Source organism: Platichthys flesus, chromosome 16, assembly GCF_949316205.1.
Source record: "Platichthys flesus chromosome 16, fPlaFle2.1, whole genome shotgun sequence".
Classification (NCBI taxonomy): domain Eukaryota; kingdom Metazoa; phylum Chordata; class Actinopteri; order Pleuronectiformes; family Pleuronectidae; genus Platichthys; species Platichthys flesus.
In genome coordinates, this window is record NC_084960.1 from 18,886,303 (window position 1) to 18,905,970 (window position 19,668).

Sequence of the window (19,668 nt, forward strand, 5' to 3'; positions counted from 1 at the left end):
TTTTATTCCAGTCTCTCCACAGTGACGTGTGTGATTGCTGTGATTTAAAGACGCTATAAAGCAGTAACAGTAACATGTGTGTGGCCGTATGAACCCAGCGGACTGTTAATTGGTAACAGTTCAGGCCTAAAACCCTTAAAACTGTGCAGCTCCAGCTCACAGGGGCTCCGGAGGCTCCGCGTCTCCCCTCGCTCACCGCGTTATCTCTGCGGAGGAGAAATGAATGCCAGGTGCTCCCTCGCTTGACAAGCCGGCCACAGGCCCACCCCAGCGGTGAGCTCCAGATAGGGAGTCCACGGGGGCTCACACACTGATTCTTTTTTTTTTTTTTTACTACCTCCTTCTTTCCCTTAAGGGGCCATGATAGAGCACTCTGACCGCCCGACCCTAATGGATCACTGACTCGTGAAGCCTCTTCCGAGCTTTCTTTCCTTCTTTATCTTCCACCAGCATCTTTTGTCCAAGCCCGAGTGTTTTCGTTTGATTGTTTATCTTTTCGTGATTTTTTTTTTCCAAGGCGCACAATTTTAATTAAACAGAATAGGAATGAAGACAAAAACATTACTTAGCCAAACACGTTAAATCTACTCGGACAAAATCCATCTTTAAAAACAATAAATTACAGACTCTCACATGCCCCATCGCCCACGTGATGACATTCACCTTCAAAACGTTATTTATCGGTCAGCTTTAAACGTCTTGATAATGCGCAGTAATATTCATTAGTTTATTTGATTTGACTTGTTTATTAAAGTCCAGTGTGATGCGGGGACAGGCCGACATTCAGCAATGATCGCTGCCGCAGACAGACTCGTCTGGCTGGAGGATGAGTGAGGTAACAGCCGAGCAGACTGAATACAGTAAATCACATGTGGGAGGCAGAGGTTGACAGAAATAGGCTACCTACATCAGTCACAAGGAAAACGTAACACAGGCCGCATTCACTGCCGCTTACTGCACAACAGCGCGTCACGTCCAGATCGAACAACACCTGACACGGTGGGGTAGTGCTTTATTGCAAAAAAACAACAAATAATGAATCAACATGAAATCACTGCAGATAATACCTTTGAAAATAATTATGTAAGGAGAATTTATTTATAAAAAGAAAAGCATAATATTGCTGTCACTTTGTTTAACTGATGAGATCATTAGTAAATTGCATAATAGGAAATAAACAATGCTACAACTACTTTCACTATCAACAGTACTACCACTACTCATAGTCATTATCATTATATATTATCATTATTATTATCATCATTATTTGAATATTATAATTAACCATAACCCTAGCTCATAATAATAATAAGCATTATATAACCATAATAATAATAGTATGGGAAAGTGTGGCACAAGGCACTGTTAATTTTAGGATAGAAAATATAACAACCCATTAATGTTTTCAATCCTAATTTTGTGCCTTGTTAAAAAAAAGAGTTGTTTTCTTTATTTGTCCCTATACTAAAAAAACTGCCCCTTTTTTTTACTAATTGCTTACTTAACTGCTTTTACCATAAACAATGACAATCATGGTAAATGAAGGCAGCATTTCTATTTTCTATATCTATTAATACAAGAGTGGGAGCCACAGTTTGCCCTCCTCGTGCCCCCACCACCAGAGCATCTGCAGGCTGTGCACCGGGCTCAGAGGGGAGGGGGAGGGTAAGGAGGGGGGTGAGGGCGAGGAAAGAAAAGCAGTGGTTTCTATTCATGTCATGGCGCCTTTCATTGAAGGAAGATGGATTTATCGCTCTCATTTCTTTATTCTGCCTCTCCTAACCTTTCAGGTCAGATTGCAGGGGACCGTTGGAGAGACACCGTCACGTGACCCCCGGTACCAAATGGTCTTCCGGCAGTGGTTTTCAACAAGGACCGGAGCACAAGCAGACGCCGCCACTTCTCTCAGAAATGCAGAAGACCACGTACTACGACAACTCCTCGACGCTCTTCGGTGGCTACTCGTCCTACCAGGTGCAGGGGGCGGCAGCGGCGGCAGCAGCAGCCGCCAACGGCTTTGGGGGCTATGATGCCCCGGCCCCAGTGTCCCACCACCAGCCGGCCTTCCAGTCGGCGACCCATCTGGATGTGGACTCGTACCAGCGCTCTGCCTGCTCTTTACAGTCGCTGGGCAGTAACAGTGGCCACCAGCAGCAGCAGCAGCTAGCCAAGACCAAGGAGCTGAATGGCAGCTGCATGAGGCCCAGCCTGCCACCTGAGCACCACCCTGGCTCCCAAGTGTCCCCTCCACTACCCCCCAACCCCAACAACGGTAATACAGGAGCTCAGCAGCCGGGGGGCAGCAATGGGGCCTCCTCAGCCTCCAAATCAGCCCCCAATAAGTCCTCTAATTCCTCCTCCTCAACATCCTCCTCCTCCTCTTCACTGCCCCCGAACCCAACCATGGCCAAGCATATCTTTCCCTGGATGAAAGAAAGCCGCCAGGCGACCAAGCAGAAAAGCGGTTCACCCAGCAACAACTCTGGCAACGGTGTGTTAGATTACACTTATCTCTGTCTTTCTGTCTGTCTTTGCTTTGATACCCCCCCCCCCCCACACACATATGCACATTCTATACCACAGCAACAACATATCTTAGCACAACAATTTCTTCCTCTAAACGAGTCTGCTTTCTCTCTCTCCCTCTCTCATGTCTCCTTCTCTCAGCTCTTTCTGTCCTCCATCTATTTCTTTCCTCCTTTATTTTCCTTCCTCATTAGCGTCGTTGTACCTATTACCCAGACTTCTCCTTCCCACTGCCACATCCCTCTTTCCTCACCTCTCTTATCAACATCCTCTTTCAAGGCCCAAATCCCAAGAGGATTGAAAAAAGGTTTCTCAGACTATTATGGCATAATAGGTTTCCACAGGCTCTGGATTGGATGGGGAAATGAACACAGGCAAATAGTCTAGCTTGTTATTATGTGTCTGGCTGATGGGTTGTTTCCTCTGGTCTAATTTTACCCATTGCTTTTTTTAAATAACTAATGTTATTAATGGGGTGGATTCACTAAAGCATTTATACATCTCCCCAAGAAACCATGTTTACATAGAAGCTGAAAAGCATGAGCCTAAAAATTCGCATTTGAGTCATTTCACTCTTTTGAGTTACTTGAGTTACTTAAGTTGTAGGGTGACTTTAAATTCCATTGTTATGTATTGCTATTAGTAAAATAGGTCAAAGGCAGATGCATGGCAATCTGACAAAAACTTCTGAAACGCAAAGCATTTCGTGAGTTAGATGAATCCAACTTGTCCACTGGAAATTACAGTCATATGCAACTAATTTGCAGCAGCAATTCCATTAAAAAGGAAATTCAACTGTGATTTCTTTATACCCTATTTGTCAATTCACAAAACAGTTTCATAGCAAACAAATCATTTAAATGATAAAAGGCAACATATCATTTTCCACCATAGCATCTTATCTTGAATGTCAGGTGATATCAGTACCACATGCATTGACTTTTTATATCATTGTATGGTTCTGTTTAGACCCTCACAACTTGGTTAGAGTTAGGGAAAGATCATGGTGTTGTTTCACGCTGGCTTCAGACACAGCTCTATTTGACCAAAACCACCAGCTTCCCTTAACTTAGCCCTTTGATGCCGAAAGTGTGGATGTGAGTCTCTTGCCAGGTCTCTGCCTTGTTTTCACCTCCTGGTGAGTCCGCTGCCCTTAATAAATGACGCGTTTTATTCATTCACAAAGGGAAAAACCTAGTGTTCATTTAAAAAAAAAAATTGCTTCACTGTCACCACAATTAAACTGAGAAAACAATTGACTAGTAGTACAAGATGTGGATGAATACAACTATTATGTATTAGTCAAGTTCAGATTCAGGAGGTTGTTAGCCTAGCTTAGCACAAAGACGCAGAAGAAGGCGGGAGGAAACAGCTAACCAGCACGCTATTTGAAGTAAATAACATAAAAACTTACCAGCATGTTTAAAGTTTACGAAAAAGCCCAAATGACCAGGTTGTTACAACTTTAAACATGCACAAATGTACAAACAACTATTTGTGGCTTGCGGTTACAATTGGCTTGTGGTTACAACAACTCCCTGGTCAACAGCAGCCGAGTGAAGTTGTTTCCTCAAGCCTCGCTGTAACGGTGTCTGTACAGGCCTGTACCCAAGCCTGTGTTCACAGACCATATCTGGCAAGATTATAAATAATTTCAAGTAGGGCTGGGCGATAAAACAATAAAGATAATATCACAAAATAACTGATACAACGCCGATAGAGCTCATTCCAGCCATGTTTTGATGGACAACACGAACAGCCAATGATAATGAGAATAGCAGCGGCTGAAACCAATCATGTTGCTACAGCCATGTCAGGTTAGTTTCCTGCACACAGTGTAGGAGTAGCAGCCGGCAGCAGCACACCTGCTAATGTTTGGTCTACTGCAGCCGTGCACACCAGTACGTCAGGAGTGGGAGCGAGATAAAGGAGAAAATAATGACAGAAAAGTTAGCGAAAACTCAAGCGACAGTCTTATCCAAGAAGTCACACCAACGGACACAGCCCAAGGTTTAAAGTACGAGGACGTTGTCGAAAAGAAGGGTTGGAGTAATTTGGTTGCGAGGATATATTGTGGCTATTTAAAGTCGGCCAAGATGCAGAGTGGTAGTAGTGGCAAATTGTGTCGAAAGCCTGTTCCCAGTAATCTAATTTGCAATCTGAATTTACAGAACCGTCATTACAGAAACATTTTTTGATGTATATCTTAATATACATATCAATATCGACTGGTATGAAAAAAATATTGTGATAAGCTTTTTCCGATCGTCCAGCCCTGTTGTGTAAAGGCATAAAAAAGAAAAAAGTTTTATGTTTAATGACTGAAACACGATAATCAGCGAGGAAGAAAGATTCATATTTGTGCTTTAAAGATTATTCATCAACAAATCTGCATTAAATGGTACTATACTCGATAGAGACACTCCCATGTCCTTCTGTCTATAAGCTGGTTGTGTCATCAGTGACAAGTGAGCAGTTGATTACAGTAGCTGGACTGTCACTCATAGGACAGTCTGGCTAACCAGCTGCCGCGAGCCAGCAGCCAATAGCCTGCACGCCCTCCTTCATTAATTTACATACAACTCTCTCCACCCTCTGGTTATAATATGCCTTCCATCGCTCTTCTTCCTCCCCTCTGTGGCCTCCTCCTCTCCTTTTCACGCCTCCTCAGAAAGCCCCTGCAAGAAATGAGGATATTAACAGGATGAGTTTAAATGTCATGTACAATAGAGAAGATTTTTTAAGAGAGGCGAATATGACAAGCAGTCGTTTGAAATGATAGATTTGAATCAAATCTGCGCGTGTAATAAAAGATGGCGAGGCAGACAGATGTAATGTTATTTGAATTGATAGTTATCAGTGAGAAGAAAATGAGTGAATAAGAGTCTTCAGAAGTCTTTCAGTTGACTGGACGGAGTGAGAAGAGATTAGACTGTTTATTGATGAGGATTTCAAACAGTCATTAAGAGACAGATGACACGATGGCGACCTCTCTCATCTTTCTCTCTCTGTCCATAGAAGTAAACACTGGAGTCAGCTGTTAATACTGCTGAGGGACGGATAGAAGTATAGACAGATAGGATCTCTGTGCTTATTTTGAGCTGCTCTGCATCAGCTATTAATAGTGTAAACACATGGCAAGCATGCACTGACCTCCTGCAGATAGCTCTTTCATTATAACACTGTTACGATGCCTGTAACCACTGAGTTTAGAGAGATGTATTAAGAAAAGAAAAAAAAGGTGAAAAAAGTCAACATCAGAGTGTAGAGAGCAGCTTCAACTGCCAAGATTATTTTCACTTTTTGTGCAAAAGAAGAAATATCGCAGGGCCTCCACAAGGTCTTAAAGTGTGTACAATGCGATAATCTTATGTACTAGATCTGAAATATGTTTAGGATCATTCATATCTGACGTACTTGACATAGATGGAGTTTATGTTTGTTTTTAAACCGTATTAGAGAGGCGTTGATTCAATTGTATGATCATTTTGAAGGCCGTTGTTAGCATTGTGTTGACAGGTGCTTTGTTCACTTACTCCAGTTAAATGTGTCCTGTGATTCAGTGAATTCAGGTAAGTGATCATTGAGAGCCCTATCCACTTCTATAGATCTTGCAAAGCATAATGTGATGTCTTCAATCTTAACGTATATATTTCTAATTTCCAAAACAAACACATATTTTTCCCATGCTAGGAGTGATTGCAATCAGCCAGTAGGTCCCACTGGTGTCCAAAACCACTAAGCTCATGAAACCCACTTAATCAATCAAATCAAATCTATTAATCTAAAAAATAACAAGATTTGCAACAGGAGCTTTTTCACACCATCATCCTCATGAGTGGATATTTGCAGACAATCTGCTGATTGCAGGTCAGCTACATGTATTGCTCGTGGTCTTTGTGTTGCAGCTGCTGTTGCTGTTCGGGGGGGGGGGGGGGGGGGGGGGTTGTCTTTTTAGGCGAGATGCAATTTCGCCGCCCTCGGCCAGCGCCAGGGCCGTGGTCTCTTAATAACTGACACTGTTATGAAGTGTTGACAACTAATATCAAGGGATAATTCAGCCGGCCTGTCCAGACCCCCCTCAGCTTTATTAAGAACCTGAATGCTTTCAATTTTCTCCAGCAAGCAGGAGGACTGTTTGATTCTCTCTGCTTTTCTAGCTCTCTCGATTTGATATTTCATCATCACTTTACCTGCTTTTCACTCTATCACCTTTTAAAAAAACATCTACTACATTCACCCCGTAAATATCTGTATTTTGGGATGGGGTTTGTTAGTTTTTCTTACTTATTTCTTTATTGACTGTCCATTTTTTCATGTCATAACATATAAACGTGTTCTCTTCTGTCCTCAGCATCAGGAGGAGCTGAAAGTGGTAGCGGCGGGGAGAAGAGTCCTACCAGCGGGTCGTCAGCATCATCTAAGCGGGCTCGTACGGCGTACACCAGCTCCCAGCTGGTTGAGCTGGAGAAGGAGTTTCACTTCAACCGCTACCTGTGCCGGCCACGGCGCGTGGAGATGGCCAACCTGCTCAACCTCTCTGAACGCCAGATCAAGATATGGTTCCAGAATCGACGCATGAAGTATAAGAAGGACCAGAAGTCCAAGGGCCTGAGCTCCAGCTCTGGTGGACCTTCACCGACCGGCTCCCCGCCCCTGACCATGCAGTCTTCCGCCAGCTTCCTCAACTCAATACACCCTATGGGTGGGGGAGGGGGGTCAGGCTATGATGCCCCATCTCCACCATCTTTTGGCAAGCCCCACCAGGGAGTGTCTTACTCCATGTCCACTGCTTACTCCAACGTCCCCATGAAGGGTTGTCCCTCCCAGCAGAAGTACGGCGCCCCAGACCCAGACTATGGTGACCCCCATCCCCACCATGGCCTAGTGCAGGCCACCAATGCAGGCTATGGGACTCCCAACAACATGCAGGCCAGTCCAGTCTATGTGGGGGGGGGCAGCTATGGGGAACCCATGCCTGGTTCGGGGCCCTCCATTTATGGGCTCAACCACCTAGGCCCCACACCACCCCATCATCAAACAATGGACTACAATGGCGGAGGGGCTATGTCAGCCGCCAACCAGCACCACGTGGGTGGGGGGCCCCCCCCGGGTACCTGTGACCCACCCACACACCCCACATACACTGAGCTGTCAGCGCACCACACCTCGACTCAGGGCAGAATCCAGGAAGCACCCAAGCTCACTCACCTGTAGCAGGTTTGGAAAAAATGACAACGTGAGAAAGAGTGAAGTTGACACAGATCAAGTAACACGACGCGACTCACTAACAGACTAACTAACATGCGGGAACTGTACTGCTGCCATGGGACGACAGGGGAGACAAAACAAGACAGACTGAAGACATCAGGTGGTTTGTCTTGTGCTGTACAGTCAGAAAGAGGGACAATAAACACCTACCTGTGTCCACTGCCTTCATAAAGAGCCCCATCAAGTCCGATCAGGGCCAGGGCTTTCGCTGTTACCTTAAAAAGTGCAGACAATTTAATTGCAACTAAACAGAGCTTGTGTCTGTAAGCTAGTAGCAGTCATTTTACCCAAACCATAAACTATTCATGCTGACACAAGTTTGCTCTAGATGAGGAATAGCACATTTCATTTAGAAGAGGACATTTCAGATCAGTTCATTCTTTTGTTACCAATCCTCACATGAACCCTTTTATAGAAATATTGTCCCTAATCTGAGTGTTTGCCTATTGAATCACTCTGTAGGCAGGGGAGAGAAGGTGCACAGTCACTTGTTCCCAATGCTTCTCTGAGAACAGTAAAGCTCCTTTTGTGGCACTAGTGCAGAGACATCACCAGCTCTGATTCGAATAATACGACTGCACTGTCAGTCTGAAAACTCCCAATATTGACTATGGTATATTCTAAAAAGCTTTTCATGAAATAGTATTCAAATAACATCTAAATTAAAGTACTGTACTGTGTTATGTTTTAAATTTACATTACTAGGGGAAAAATTCAAAACTGTATTAGCTACTAGTGATAAACCCCATCCTCCATGGATATCTACTACATTTCTGTACTTTACTGGACAATTGTTGCAGTTCAGCTATAGCATTACAGTACAAAAAAGCCCATAATGGCTGTGTTAGAGCTATATGTGGTGTCAAATTATACGTTGATAATAAAATCTCCCCCCTAAGACACACATACACAAACAGCTCTCCCGCCTGGTAAATGAAATAGTTGAGATTTTAATGGGCAGTTAACGAGGTGGTTAGATTTATGGCGCTGAGCTCTCTCCCCTCCAGGCAACACATGTTGTTGTCAGCCGAGCTGAGCTATGTGGAGGGCCCTGCCTCTCCATCAGCCGCAGAGGAAGAGCAGAAATATGTAAGACTGAAGCTGGTCTTCTTCTGTCTCATTCCCCCCCACCACCACCACCATATTCCTCAGAGCACATAAAACCACTGGATGGTCCTCCCTCCACTGTCTCTTTTTGTCTCCCGTCGTACCTGTTTCTGTCAGTCCAGACTCAATCACAAGTAACCCACTGTCTCCTCTCTGTAGCAGCAGCACATGGCTTCTGAAGGAGGCAGAAAATACCCCCCCCCCCCCATACACACACAAATGCACATACACCCTCACACATCCATCACCGCACATGCACTCACCACCACCTCCATCACTCTTAACAGGGTTTATGAAGCTACAAGCTCAAAGGCTAGCCCACATAGAGACATATGTGGGTCAAGCTATGTTGGCTAATCACACGTACGCACTTGCACACGTAGCAGTGCTAAGCTAGCTTCCTTTCATTGACACACACAGCCAGGTTTGCCAGCTGTTGACATCTTCAAACAAACACACAAGAGGACATGGAAGAGAAATTTTTAAATGTTCTTATTTTAGCACATGAGTGACACAGGGTAAATAATAAGAGTGGAGAACATTATTTATTTATGTTGGGATAAGTCATTGACCTCCTCTCTCTCTCTCTCTCTCTCTCTCTCTATCTCTCTCTCTCTCTCTCTCTCTCTCTGGAAGGGTTCAATGACATTAGTGCCACACCACTGCGCAAAAGTCCACATTTTGTATTGTTGTTTTTTTTCTGTTCTCACATATCTTTCACTTTTAACGTGGATACAGGGTATATATTTGAACAAAAATGCATGTCCCAGAAATATGAGATGGTGTGTATCACACATTTTTAAAAACAACTGGTTTCATTGGTGTGAATGGTCAGTGAGTGCAGTTTGGGGCGGCGCACACTACAGCCCTGTGCAAAACATTTAGTAACAAGCTGCACTGCACTCACTGATGATCAGAAAGTGAACTAGTGGTTTTTATTATGCAGATTCGTACACATGCTTTTCACATCTGGGCATTATTGTTGCACTTAGAGTTTACATTTTGATGGGTAAAGGTAAAAAGAAAAATAATAAAATCTTATTTTGAAGACGGAAGGCCCTCCAATCAAAGCGTCTTTCGCCAATGTGTGTTCAAGTGAACATTCATATCTAAATATTTATTTGTTATAGCCAGTTTAAAATGACTTTCTGTTTTGTATTATTATTTATCCTTCATGTATTTATATCGAGAAAAAAATACTGTACTTTTTTAGTATTTACCTGTTATGAAAGAAAAAAAAAACAACGTTGTTTCTTGTCCAATGTACTGAAGTTAAATTTTTTAGTTCTTGTATTTTAGAAGAAAATAAGTAGTTTTTATGTTCCTATAATGACCCTTGTACATACATGTCTTGGCTTGTACAAGGAAAAGGTAAGGATGGGGATTGGTGACCCACCCTTGCATAGTCAGAAAAGTTAGACAAACTATTAGCTGGAAAAAAAAGTCTTTTTGGAGAAAAAAACAAACTTCTTTCTTTGTCATTTGTAGCTCGCTTTTCTTTCACTGTTGAGAGAGTTGTCTGTCGAGCAATTCTTTAATAAAAGGTTATGTTATTCAGAGCTATCGTCAGTTTTATTCAGACTCTCAGGACTCACGGTCTTTCAGGTATCGAAGGTCATTACCCACAAAGCCAAGAGAGTCCTGCCTGACAAAGCAGGTCCTAATAGGCAGCGTCACTGTCTGCTATCACCACTCGTATTGTCTCATGGCAACAAACCGCCGCTCTTTTTCACTGCTGGGTTTCGTTTGGCTTCCAGCTGGGCCAAAAAAGATGGCTGCACACCAGGTTCACAACTCAAACCTTCACGTTGATGCATGATCTTGGTGATTATCCTTTTTTTTAAGGTAACATATTCCCTACTAACCTTTAAACATCAGCTGGTTAAGAACACAACAAGGACTTTGCTGTTACAATATTGTATCTAAATCTTTTGTGCAAATGATTTGTCTGATTCATGATGTGTGTTGTTTACAGTGCCTCACATATAGTTGACCATTAAGTGATTTTTGAGGCAACAAAATGCTGCTCCTTAAGACCTGGTATTGGTGTGACCTCTTTTATACAGCAGCTCCTGGTTCAGGGATGACACTAATGTCAGTATCAGGCCAAAGGATCAGCATCACTGTCACAAATCCCTCCCATTTATTATTATTGCATAAAAAAACGAAACATCTTTAACCATTAGGAAAACTTTAAATCTGCTACTGTCTCCTGTGGCTTTTCGAAAGTTTCTTGCAGGATGCTTGGCAAATATAGCAATCATACCTTACAACTACAATGCTACTGTTTAGCTGCTGCAGCTTGAGGAGGAAAAGTTGGTTTATTATCTGATAAATCATTGTTCAAAGTCTGTTCTCACGATTTCTTCAGGCCCTATACGAATCGTATAAGTCTATAGATTCAATTAGGGGGAAATTAATGTATGGCAGAGAGATTTATTGTTTAAAAAAAGCTCATCTGGGCTACTGTGAACTCCCTTAAACATGCAACCGATGCTGTTGAAACCACTGAAACCCGACCTGACCTCTAAACTTGGACGTATTTGCATGAGAAAAATTTGTTTTTCAGCTTCTACATTCCTCATGTTTTCCCTCAAGAGTTTTTTTTAGAAAGCTACTTCTGTGGAGTAGTCTGACATCTCCTTTGCTCTATTCTGAAAATGGTGAGCAAGACTTTGAAGTCTGTGTTGAAGCTTTTGGAAAAAAAACATTAGCAAGCGAACGCTTGTGTAAATATTTAGTAATCCGATTTAGTGATTGATTCATGGCCCCAAAACTCTTTGACTGTCCAGTGGACGCTGAGTGTATGGATGTCAGCCAGGCCTCTGCAGACTGGTTTTATGTACTAGTCTCTGTGCATGCAGACACCACCACTGTGCACCAACCCTGTTCTGCTAATGAATCAACTCAACCATTTGAATGTGTCTCTTTATCACTGTTCGGCTCCCTGGGTTGTTTTTTTACTTTTAATGTACAAAAAAGCTCATTTTCATTGTTGGGCAGTGAAATAGTTTCACTTGGAGACACAAGACGAGTCCCCTGTGACACAGACTGGGGTGTCACTCTATAAAGGAAAGCAGAAGCTGAGAACTTCTCCCTTTATCTCTTTGTCTCCATGTTTCCTACACACAGACACGTGATGATCCTCGTGCTTCCTGTTTGTCCTGTGTTAATGTTTATGACCAAAATATTGCCCTGAGGCCTGCGCCTTGGCCTGGTCACATGGTCTCTAACCCCACCCCACCTCTCTCTCTCTCTCTCTCTCTCTCTCTCTCTCTCTCTCTCTCTCTCTCTCTCTCTCTCTCCTGGGCCTGAGAGCAGCAGCCTAAAACTTGGAACATAAATCAAGCTCCCATAAATAATGGCCGCACTTCCCTTTACATCTCCGTTGGACTAACAGACAATAAAAACACCAATAAGCAGAGATTGGATCTAATTTATTGCCTCATAAAAGCAGAAGAAGAGCTCAGCTCGACTACAGCTGAAAACCGCTCAGCTCACACAGCGCAACAAGCTCACACGCACGTACACAGCACTGCTGCACAGTGTAAACTCTACAGAATATAACAGAGCATTAATAAAGTGACGAGTGCGAGGCTGAAACCTGTTTAAATGGTCACACGTGATCCATATCGGTGAAGCGTGCAGATTCTCTAATTTTCCAAATCCAAACAATAATGGTAATAATAGTAACCTAGAAGCTGGTGGAAGCAGTAGCGGGTTTTATTGGATGAAAACAAGTTGTTTTACTCCATAGACTAAACAGAATGGCTAAATCGTTATTTTATAACATTAGAAACTATTTAATTTAACAATTTATTCAGCTTGAAACCCGGCCCTGGATCAATCAAAGTCAATAGTTACAAATTATTGTTATTAATTTAAAGGAATTAAAGTTTTTATTTAGATCTTAAGGAAAAATAAGAAAATGCACATTATCAGTAAAGTAGTATAGAAGTATAGACGCACATATGACTAAAATAAAATAGAATATAATTAAATTGAATCACTTTTAAAAAAGAAAATCGAGTAAAGTTGGATATTTCATACACAGTCCACATCTTCAGCAGTAATCCACACTCGCTGTGTAATGGTCGTCGTGCTGTCCACCTAAACTCCACATAAACCGGGAAGAGTTTAAAAATAAAATCTCTTGTAAAAAGTATTGTTAAAATTAGTCAAAAAAACGCATGTGAGTAGAGCGGTGAGGAGTATGGAGCTCGGTCAACAGCTTGTTGTTGGGGCTTGTGTTTGCTGTGTCTGTGTGTGTCCATGCGCCCTCGTCCTACTCACTGCCTGCGTCTTTCTCTTTGCGCTCAATAGCCCCTCACTCCCACACACGTCCCCGCTTTCTCTGGCTCCCTCTCCCTTGTTTTGTCGGAGTCACCGGGTGAAGCCAAATGGCATGGGAAACAGAGTCGAGCTGAAAAGCTTCTACCCAATTGGCTCCAGTTTCTGATTATTTATTTTTTTTAATTCAAAAGATAAAATGTTTCCTTGCGACGTTTCCATGTGCGGAGCCGCGCGTAAAAGCGACGTGAAGATAACAAACCGTGGAGCTAAAGCAGAGAGGGTAAGACCGGTGCTTCCCTTGTTATTGAGGCAGAGCGCGGCCCACTGTCAGCCTCTTTGCAGCCACAGAAAGATTGATCACCGAACTTCTTTTTTTCCCCACTCGGGCTTCCACGGGCCCTCCCCAAAATATCCTCTGCTGAACTCCCGAGGTCCTGATCTTTATTTAAAAAAAATAACCTACATGTGGGTTCTAGTAAAGTGTGAGGGCTCGCACTGCTCACTTACCACTCACTGTTACATTCACGTCCCTGCAGCCGTGTTATTAATACTGCTGTTATAGGGGAACATGTCTCCTCTCCTTCATGGCATCATGGAGCGACCTCGCTGTGAACCCTCTCTCTCTCTCTCTCTGCGTAAACCCACCGTACATTTTTAACTCTCTCTCACACGCACACGCACACAAACACAGGCACACTCTGGTTGGGAGAGAGAAACATGCGAGCTTGCAAGAATAATTTTGGAGTCTGCGTGCACAGACTATTTGAGGTTGAGATTATGTTAAATCAATATCTATAGGTTTCTGTCTTTCTTTGAACACACACGCACTCGCACTGCTCGAACACCTATTTTAAAAAGTAAAAGAATGATAAAATACATAAAGAGACCTCGTTCAAATACAAAAAATATACACTTACACTTAGGCTCTCTTCTCACCTCCTCTCAGATAAATCTAACTTTGTCTCTGTCTGATCTGGGTAAATCTCTCCATCCTCCTGTCCTCCTGAGCCACTGCGCCATCTAAAAGCCCCTCCGCATTTCTTTCTGTGTAAATTTGGGATTTTCAGCTTCTGTCACACTTTATAAGATTAATGAGCTGAGTGCTGTAAACACTGTTTTTTTCTTTCTTGGTCCAGAAGGAGCCATATTGCAAACAGAGCTGGCTCCAGCTCCGTTCGCCGAATGTTCACTGTCAATACATCACTCACAGGATCGAAGGAAAAACATAATTGTGGAGATGCTCTATTGTTTGTGGTACCGGGATAAGACGCCGACCCGCCGCCCACACGGCGCACATGGCGACCGACCGCCTTCACGCTTCTTTTTTTTTTTTGCCCTCCCCAGAATGTACCCCCCGTTAAGACAAAAGAATGGCAGCTATCATGTGGGAGCCCAGCGCCTGTCTCTGCCACAGCATTTGGAGGAAAAATAATAATGCTGCTTCCCACAGCCATCGCCGCCGCCAGGCCACGGCCACCGATTGGCTGCTTCGGCTCACATGACCAGGAATTGGCTGCAATTTCGTCCCATAGTTGTTCAGTTTAGCTTACCCAGGTCCCCATACGCTAGTAATATCACCAATATACACAATTATTATATAGCCATCGCATTTACGCCACTGCGGTCGGGAGCCTTCACGCTCATGCGTTTTTTTTCATTTCTTTTTATTTTTGAAGAAGCCATATTGTGTAGTGCGCGTGAGCGGCGTGCGTGTTTATGTGTCTTGTTGTGTTTTTTTTATTTTGGGGAAGGGATTGTTCGGGGGTCTCGTCGTTTGAGGGCGAAACCGGTTTGAGGGAGCTATGAATTTTGAATTCGAAAGGGAGATCGGTTTTATAAACAGCCAGCCATCCCTAGCAGAGTGCCTGACGTCCTTCCCCGCCGCCCTGGAGTCATTTCAAACTTCATCAATCAAGGACTCGACAGTAATTCCGCCTCCCTTCGAGCACACCATCCCCAGCCTCAGCCCCTGCACAGCCAGCCAGCCGAGACCGGCTGCGAGGAGCCAGCAGAACCGGAGAAGCTCTGCCACTAATGGCCTCCATACGCACCACCGAGGCGCCCAGCAGCCCGGACCGCCGGGGCAGGCCCCCGGCCCGGTCACGGCGACCCCGGCCGGTCCGATGGCCCACGAGTTTCCCTGGATGAAGGAGAAGAAGTCGTCCAAGAAGTGCTCTAAGCCTGGGGCCAGTTCCGGCGGTGGCGGATCCATCATCCCCCCCGCCTCGTCCTCCCCGTCGCCGACCGCCTCCGGGTACCCATCGGCGGGCATCGAGTCACCCACAGGTCGGTATGCAGGGATGCGGGAGCCGGTGCATGCATGTGTGTTAGCGGAGTGTGAGGGATGTGCAACCTGTTTTATTCTCTGTGTGCAGCTTCATTTCACATCCACTTCACAAATAATTCGTTTCATACAACAAGGAGATGACATTGCCTTTTTCCTCCGCTCTGTGTGTGTGTGTGCGTGTGTGCATGTGCGTGTGCGTGCATTGTGCAGTGCTGTGATGCTGTGTCAACAGGGAAGCCATATCTAGACCCTGTAATATGCTGCAGTGCTGTGCACACTCTCCCATCATGTATCTAAATATGCACACACTATGAGCTTACACACTTTAATCTGTGTCACTGAGTGTGTAGCAGCTTCACACTGAGAGCAAACCCTTCACACCAGCATCCTCTCATTTCTCCATCATCTGGAGCTTCAACTTCCAAAATGTCTCCTGACTATATACAGAATCATGCACGGTGAGAGGTTTATTTTCTTCATCCAGCCTGAACATGGAAGCTGCTGATGCTTGTGTGTGTGTGTGTGTGTGTGTATGTGTGTTCCTGTGATTTCACATCAGCAGCAGCAGCAGCGCCCTCAAATTACATATTCATAGCACAACTGAGATGGTAGCCATATTGGATTGAGGAAGGAAATATAATGGCGAAGCTATGTTGAGGTGGGGGGTTGGGGGTATGAGCTGCAGCCACACAAGAGACACACTGCACACAATCTGATTTTGCAGGGGATTTGGCCATTTCTGTATTTTACATGTTTGCCTTGGCCACACACACACACTCACACACACTTACACACACTCACACCTCCCATATGTATTTTTAAATGAAAACTCTCGTTTCCTTTTCTTCCTCTCTGGCCCAATTTCCTGCCTTTTCTGCTCTCATTCATAAAGTCACTCATGCTCTTGGTTGCGTTTCTGACAGATAGCGCCACATTCGTTCCACGTCGATATTCCCACATCTCCCTGCACATTTCCTCCCTGCAGCATGATGTATTTATTTTGCTCTCTCTCGCCTTCCTCTGATCACACGCTGCAGAATCTCCCAGTGAGGCTCTGTGCTCTTTACCGGGGAGAAAGACCCACTTTGAATTTAAGATCATCAGTCTTTATTTGCGCTTTGTTTTGGGGGGCTTCGTTCTTTCTGTTTTACCAGCACCAAATTGGTCTCATCTAATAGTTTGGTTGCCAGTGTAATTGGAAGGAGTATTTTTTATGAGATTTGTGTGTGTGTGTCTGTGTGCGTGTGTGTGTTTTATTACTGTTTTATTACACAGAGCAGAGCCGAGGGGATTTCAGCTTGATGCCAAAGCAGCTTATTTCTTGGCTCGAAATCTAAGACGCAATAAAACTGTAGCGGTTTTACTGGCTTTTCATGAAGTAGATTACAATTTGAAGTTAAAAGGAAATAACACTAAAATAAAAAATGAGCGTAGTTTAAGATTTTCGCACAATAAATCCCACCCTCGGATAATTTTTTTGTCTCCTTTTATTTGTCTTTCTCCCTGCAGACCCGAGCCAGGATGGTGGAGGAGCCGGGTCCCGACGACTGCGCACCGCGTACACCAACACGCAGCTGCTGGAGCTGGAGAAGGAGTTCCACTTCAACAAGTACCTGTGTCGGCCCAGGAGGGTGGAGATCGCGGCCCTTTTGGATCTGACCGAGCGACAGGTCAAAGTCTGGTTCCAGAACCGGCGCATGAAACACAAGCGCCAAACGACGCACCACAGAGACGGCGGCGGAGGCCACGAATCCAGCGACCCGGGCGGGTTTGAGCCGCTGGAAGGCGCCGATGCCTCTTCTCCGTACTCTAGCCAGCCGCTGGAGGCATCTGGTACGGGGGAGGCTACACTGGAGGGCGACAGGGTCAGCGGCGATCCATCTTCGGCCGCCGCCTACGCTGGTGACAGCGCGGACAATGCACAGCCCACACCGGAGGAAGGAGGCCGTTCGAGCCGCCCTGAACGCCCACCGCTACCCGGGGAATCTGGCTCCTCCGAGGTCGCCGCAGCTCACCATTCCCCGCCGACGTTCCCCACCACGAACTCCGCCGACAACCCGGGCCTGGCGGCGGAGCTGAGCGAGGCCGGGCCCGCAGCAGCAGCCGGCGCCGCGTCCGACTCGTGTTTCTCCGAGCAGCGGCACATCTCCATCACCTCCTCCGGCTCCGCGCTCCCCGACCTCACCTTCTTCGCCGGGGACTCGTGCCTGTCGCCCAGCCTGCAGAGCTCCCTGGATAGCCCGGTGGATTTCTCCGAGGAGGACTTCGACCTGTTCACAAGCACACTGTGCACCATAGACCTGCAGCACCTCACCTTCTGAGAGCAGCTGCGACACCGAACAATTCAAACTCTAGAAATAACAAGAACAGTGGACGGTCCGGCCTGTGGAGGACACGCAGCACTCGACGAGGACTCTGTTGTTTTAAAAAGATCAAAGTTTCTCGGCAACATTCCTGAATCATTTCTCAATGAAAATTATGTTGGTTTTAAAATATTCTTTTTCTTCTTCTTGCTGGTTTAATTTTGCGGATATAATGTAGTTTAAGAGCGACACAGTTAATTTTTTATTTATTTGAAAGATCAAAGGGAAAAATATTTTTTTTTCTCAATCCAAACGTTGTGGATTTATTTTCTCCCTGTTGTCCGAATGCCAGGTATTTATTGCCTTTTTTGATTTTGGTTGAAATGAGTGAACACTTGTCGGTGTGTGTGGATTTATTTCCCTTTTGTTCTGGTGCAGCTTCGTGGATCTTTACTAACTTCTCAGGAACTGTTCACGGAGCCTAGGTGCAGAAAGCTGGACTGCTTTTAGAAAACTGAAGAATGAATTCCCTCTCTCTCTCTGAACGAGACGAGGCGAGAGGGAAGCCCTGCTGATGACCCGACTTTTAGACCCTAGTTTATTTATTCAGATTCTTTAATAGTGAAAATCCAAATTATTTATTGTATATATATTTTCATAGTGGAATAATAATAATAAAACATACAAACATTTAAGACGTGGCCCATGTTGTTTTGTTTTGATACCTTATGACTTATATGCCTTGTATTTTAAATAATTAATATTATGATAATTATGTCCAGAAAGGGCAGTGAATATTTTTTTACTGGAATATTTTTATTTTACTTGAAAATAAATAACTCATGTTTTGTATAATACAGTATATTGAAGTGTATAATTCCACTACACATCAGGAGTGGTGGAAGTAGAAGCCTATATACTACAACAGTGTTTTTTTAATTTGTTAATTGTCAAACCATCACACACTGTGTGTGTGTGTGTGCGTTTGTTTGTGTGTTTATATATATATATATATATATATTTAAGATTTGTATATATATATTTATACACATGTGTGTGTGTGTGTGTATGTGTGTACACACTGTGTATATATATATATATATATATATATAGTGCAGATTTTTGGCTGTATATAGTTTATACTATACACTCTACACTATACAACATTAATATGTAGCTTGCTGAAGTGCATGGCACAACTCCTGAGTGTTACCCTGGAGAAACAGTGACCATGATATAAAGAGAGAAACCGGTCTAAGGCCAAAGCCTCTAAGTGTTTTTCTCTGTCACATGTTAGCTTAGCATGTTTAGCCCTCTCCCCATGAAGGGAGGCTAATGCTTAGCATGGCATCCACCAGCAAGTAGCCTTTTAACTGAGTTTGTTACAGTGTAACATATCATCTGTTGATTGGACGTGAGCATGGGGTTAGATTGTAGCTGAGGATAGCTAGTTCTCTCCCATAGTTATAGACCAGTGTGATGAATGTGTTACCGTGGGTTAGTGTGGCTACAGCCCCCTGCCTGAAGTGTGAGTTGATATGGAGCTAACTAGCTGCACCTCCTCCCACTGAGTCAAAATGGCGCTGGAGACAAAGCAGGATGTGAACAATGAGCAGTGGCAGCCATTACAGGATGACTGGCTCACTGTGACAGGACTAGAGTCTGTGTGTGTGTGTGTGTGTGTGTGTGTGTGTGTGTTTGTGTGTCTGTGTGTGTGTGTGTGTCCCTGGGAGGGAGAGAGTCAAGCAGATATAGGAATGATTAGTATCACACACATTCAAGGCCCATTAATTGCTGAAAGCTTTACTTCTTGTAATACAGATCAATACTGATACTGATACTATTACCACAAATAATAGTGATACTAATATGAATTCTACT

General features: G+C 44.2%; 2 protein-coding genes across 4 annotated transcripts in view; both read left to right on the plus strand.

Moving 5' to 3' along the window:
• The window catches only part of hoxb3a (homeobox B3a), a 61,602-nt gene extending 51,139 nt beyond the window's left edge, over positions 1 to 10,463 (plus strand). For all 3 annotated transcript variants that reach the window (XM_062408202.1, XM_062408203.1, XM_062408204.1), the window contains 2 exons: positions 1,791 to 2,491; positions 6,881 to 10,463. In XM_062408202.1, the coding sequence (XP_062264186.1) occupies positions 1,912 to 2,491; positions 6,881 to 7,743 (1,443 nt within the window). In that variant the 5' untranslated portion in view covers positions 1,791 to 1,911 and the 3' untranslated portion in view covers positions 7,744 to 10,463. The remainder of the gene's footprint in view (positions 1 to 1,790; positions 2,492 to 6,880) is intronic.
• Positions 10,464 to 14,800: 4,337 nt separating this feature from the next.
• hoxb2a (homeobox B2a) lies at positions 14,801 to 18,645 on the plus strand. Its single transcript, XM_062409055.1, has 2 exons — positions 14,801 to 15,483; positions 16,994 to 18,645. The coding sequence occupies exons 1-2, from the start codon at positions 15,000 to 15,002 to the stop codon at positions 17,803 to 17,805; spliced, it is 1,296 nt and encodes a 431-aa protein (XP_062265039.1). The 5' UTR covers positions 14,801 to 14,999; the 3' UTR covers positions 17,806 to 18,645.
• Positions 18,646 to 19,668: the final 1,023 nt, after the last annotated feature.

Excerpts from the sequence above, each read along its gene's own strand:
- hoxb2a (XM_062409055.1), top strand. The coding sequence starts at position 15,000 with ATGAATTTTGAATTCGAAAGGGAGATCGGTTTTATAAACAGCCAGCCA. Across the intron at positions 15,484-16,993 it reads GGGCATCGAGTCACCCACAG|ACCCGAGCCAGGATGGTGGA; the intron begins GTCGGTATGCAG and ends TTCTCCCTGCAG.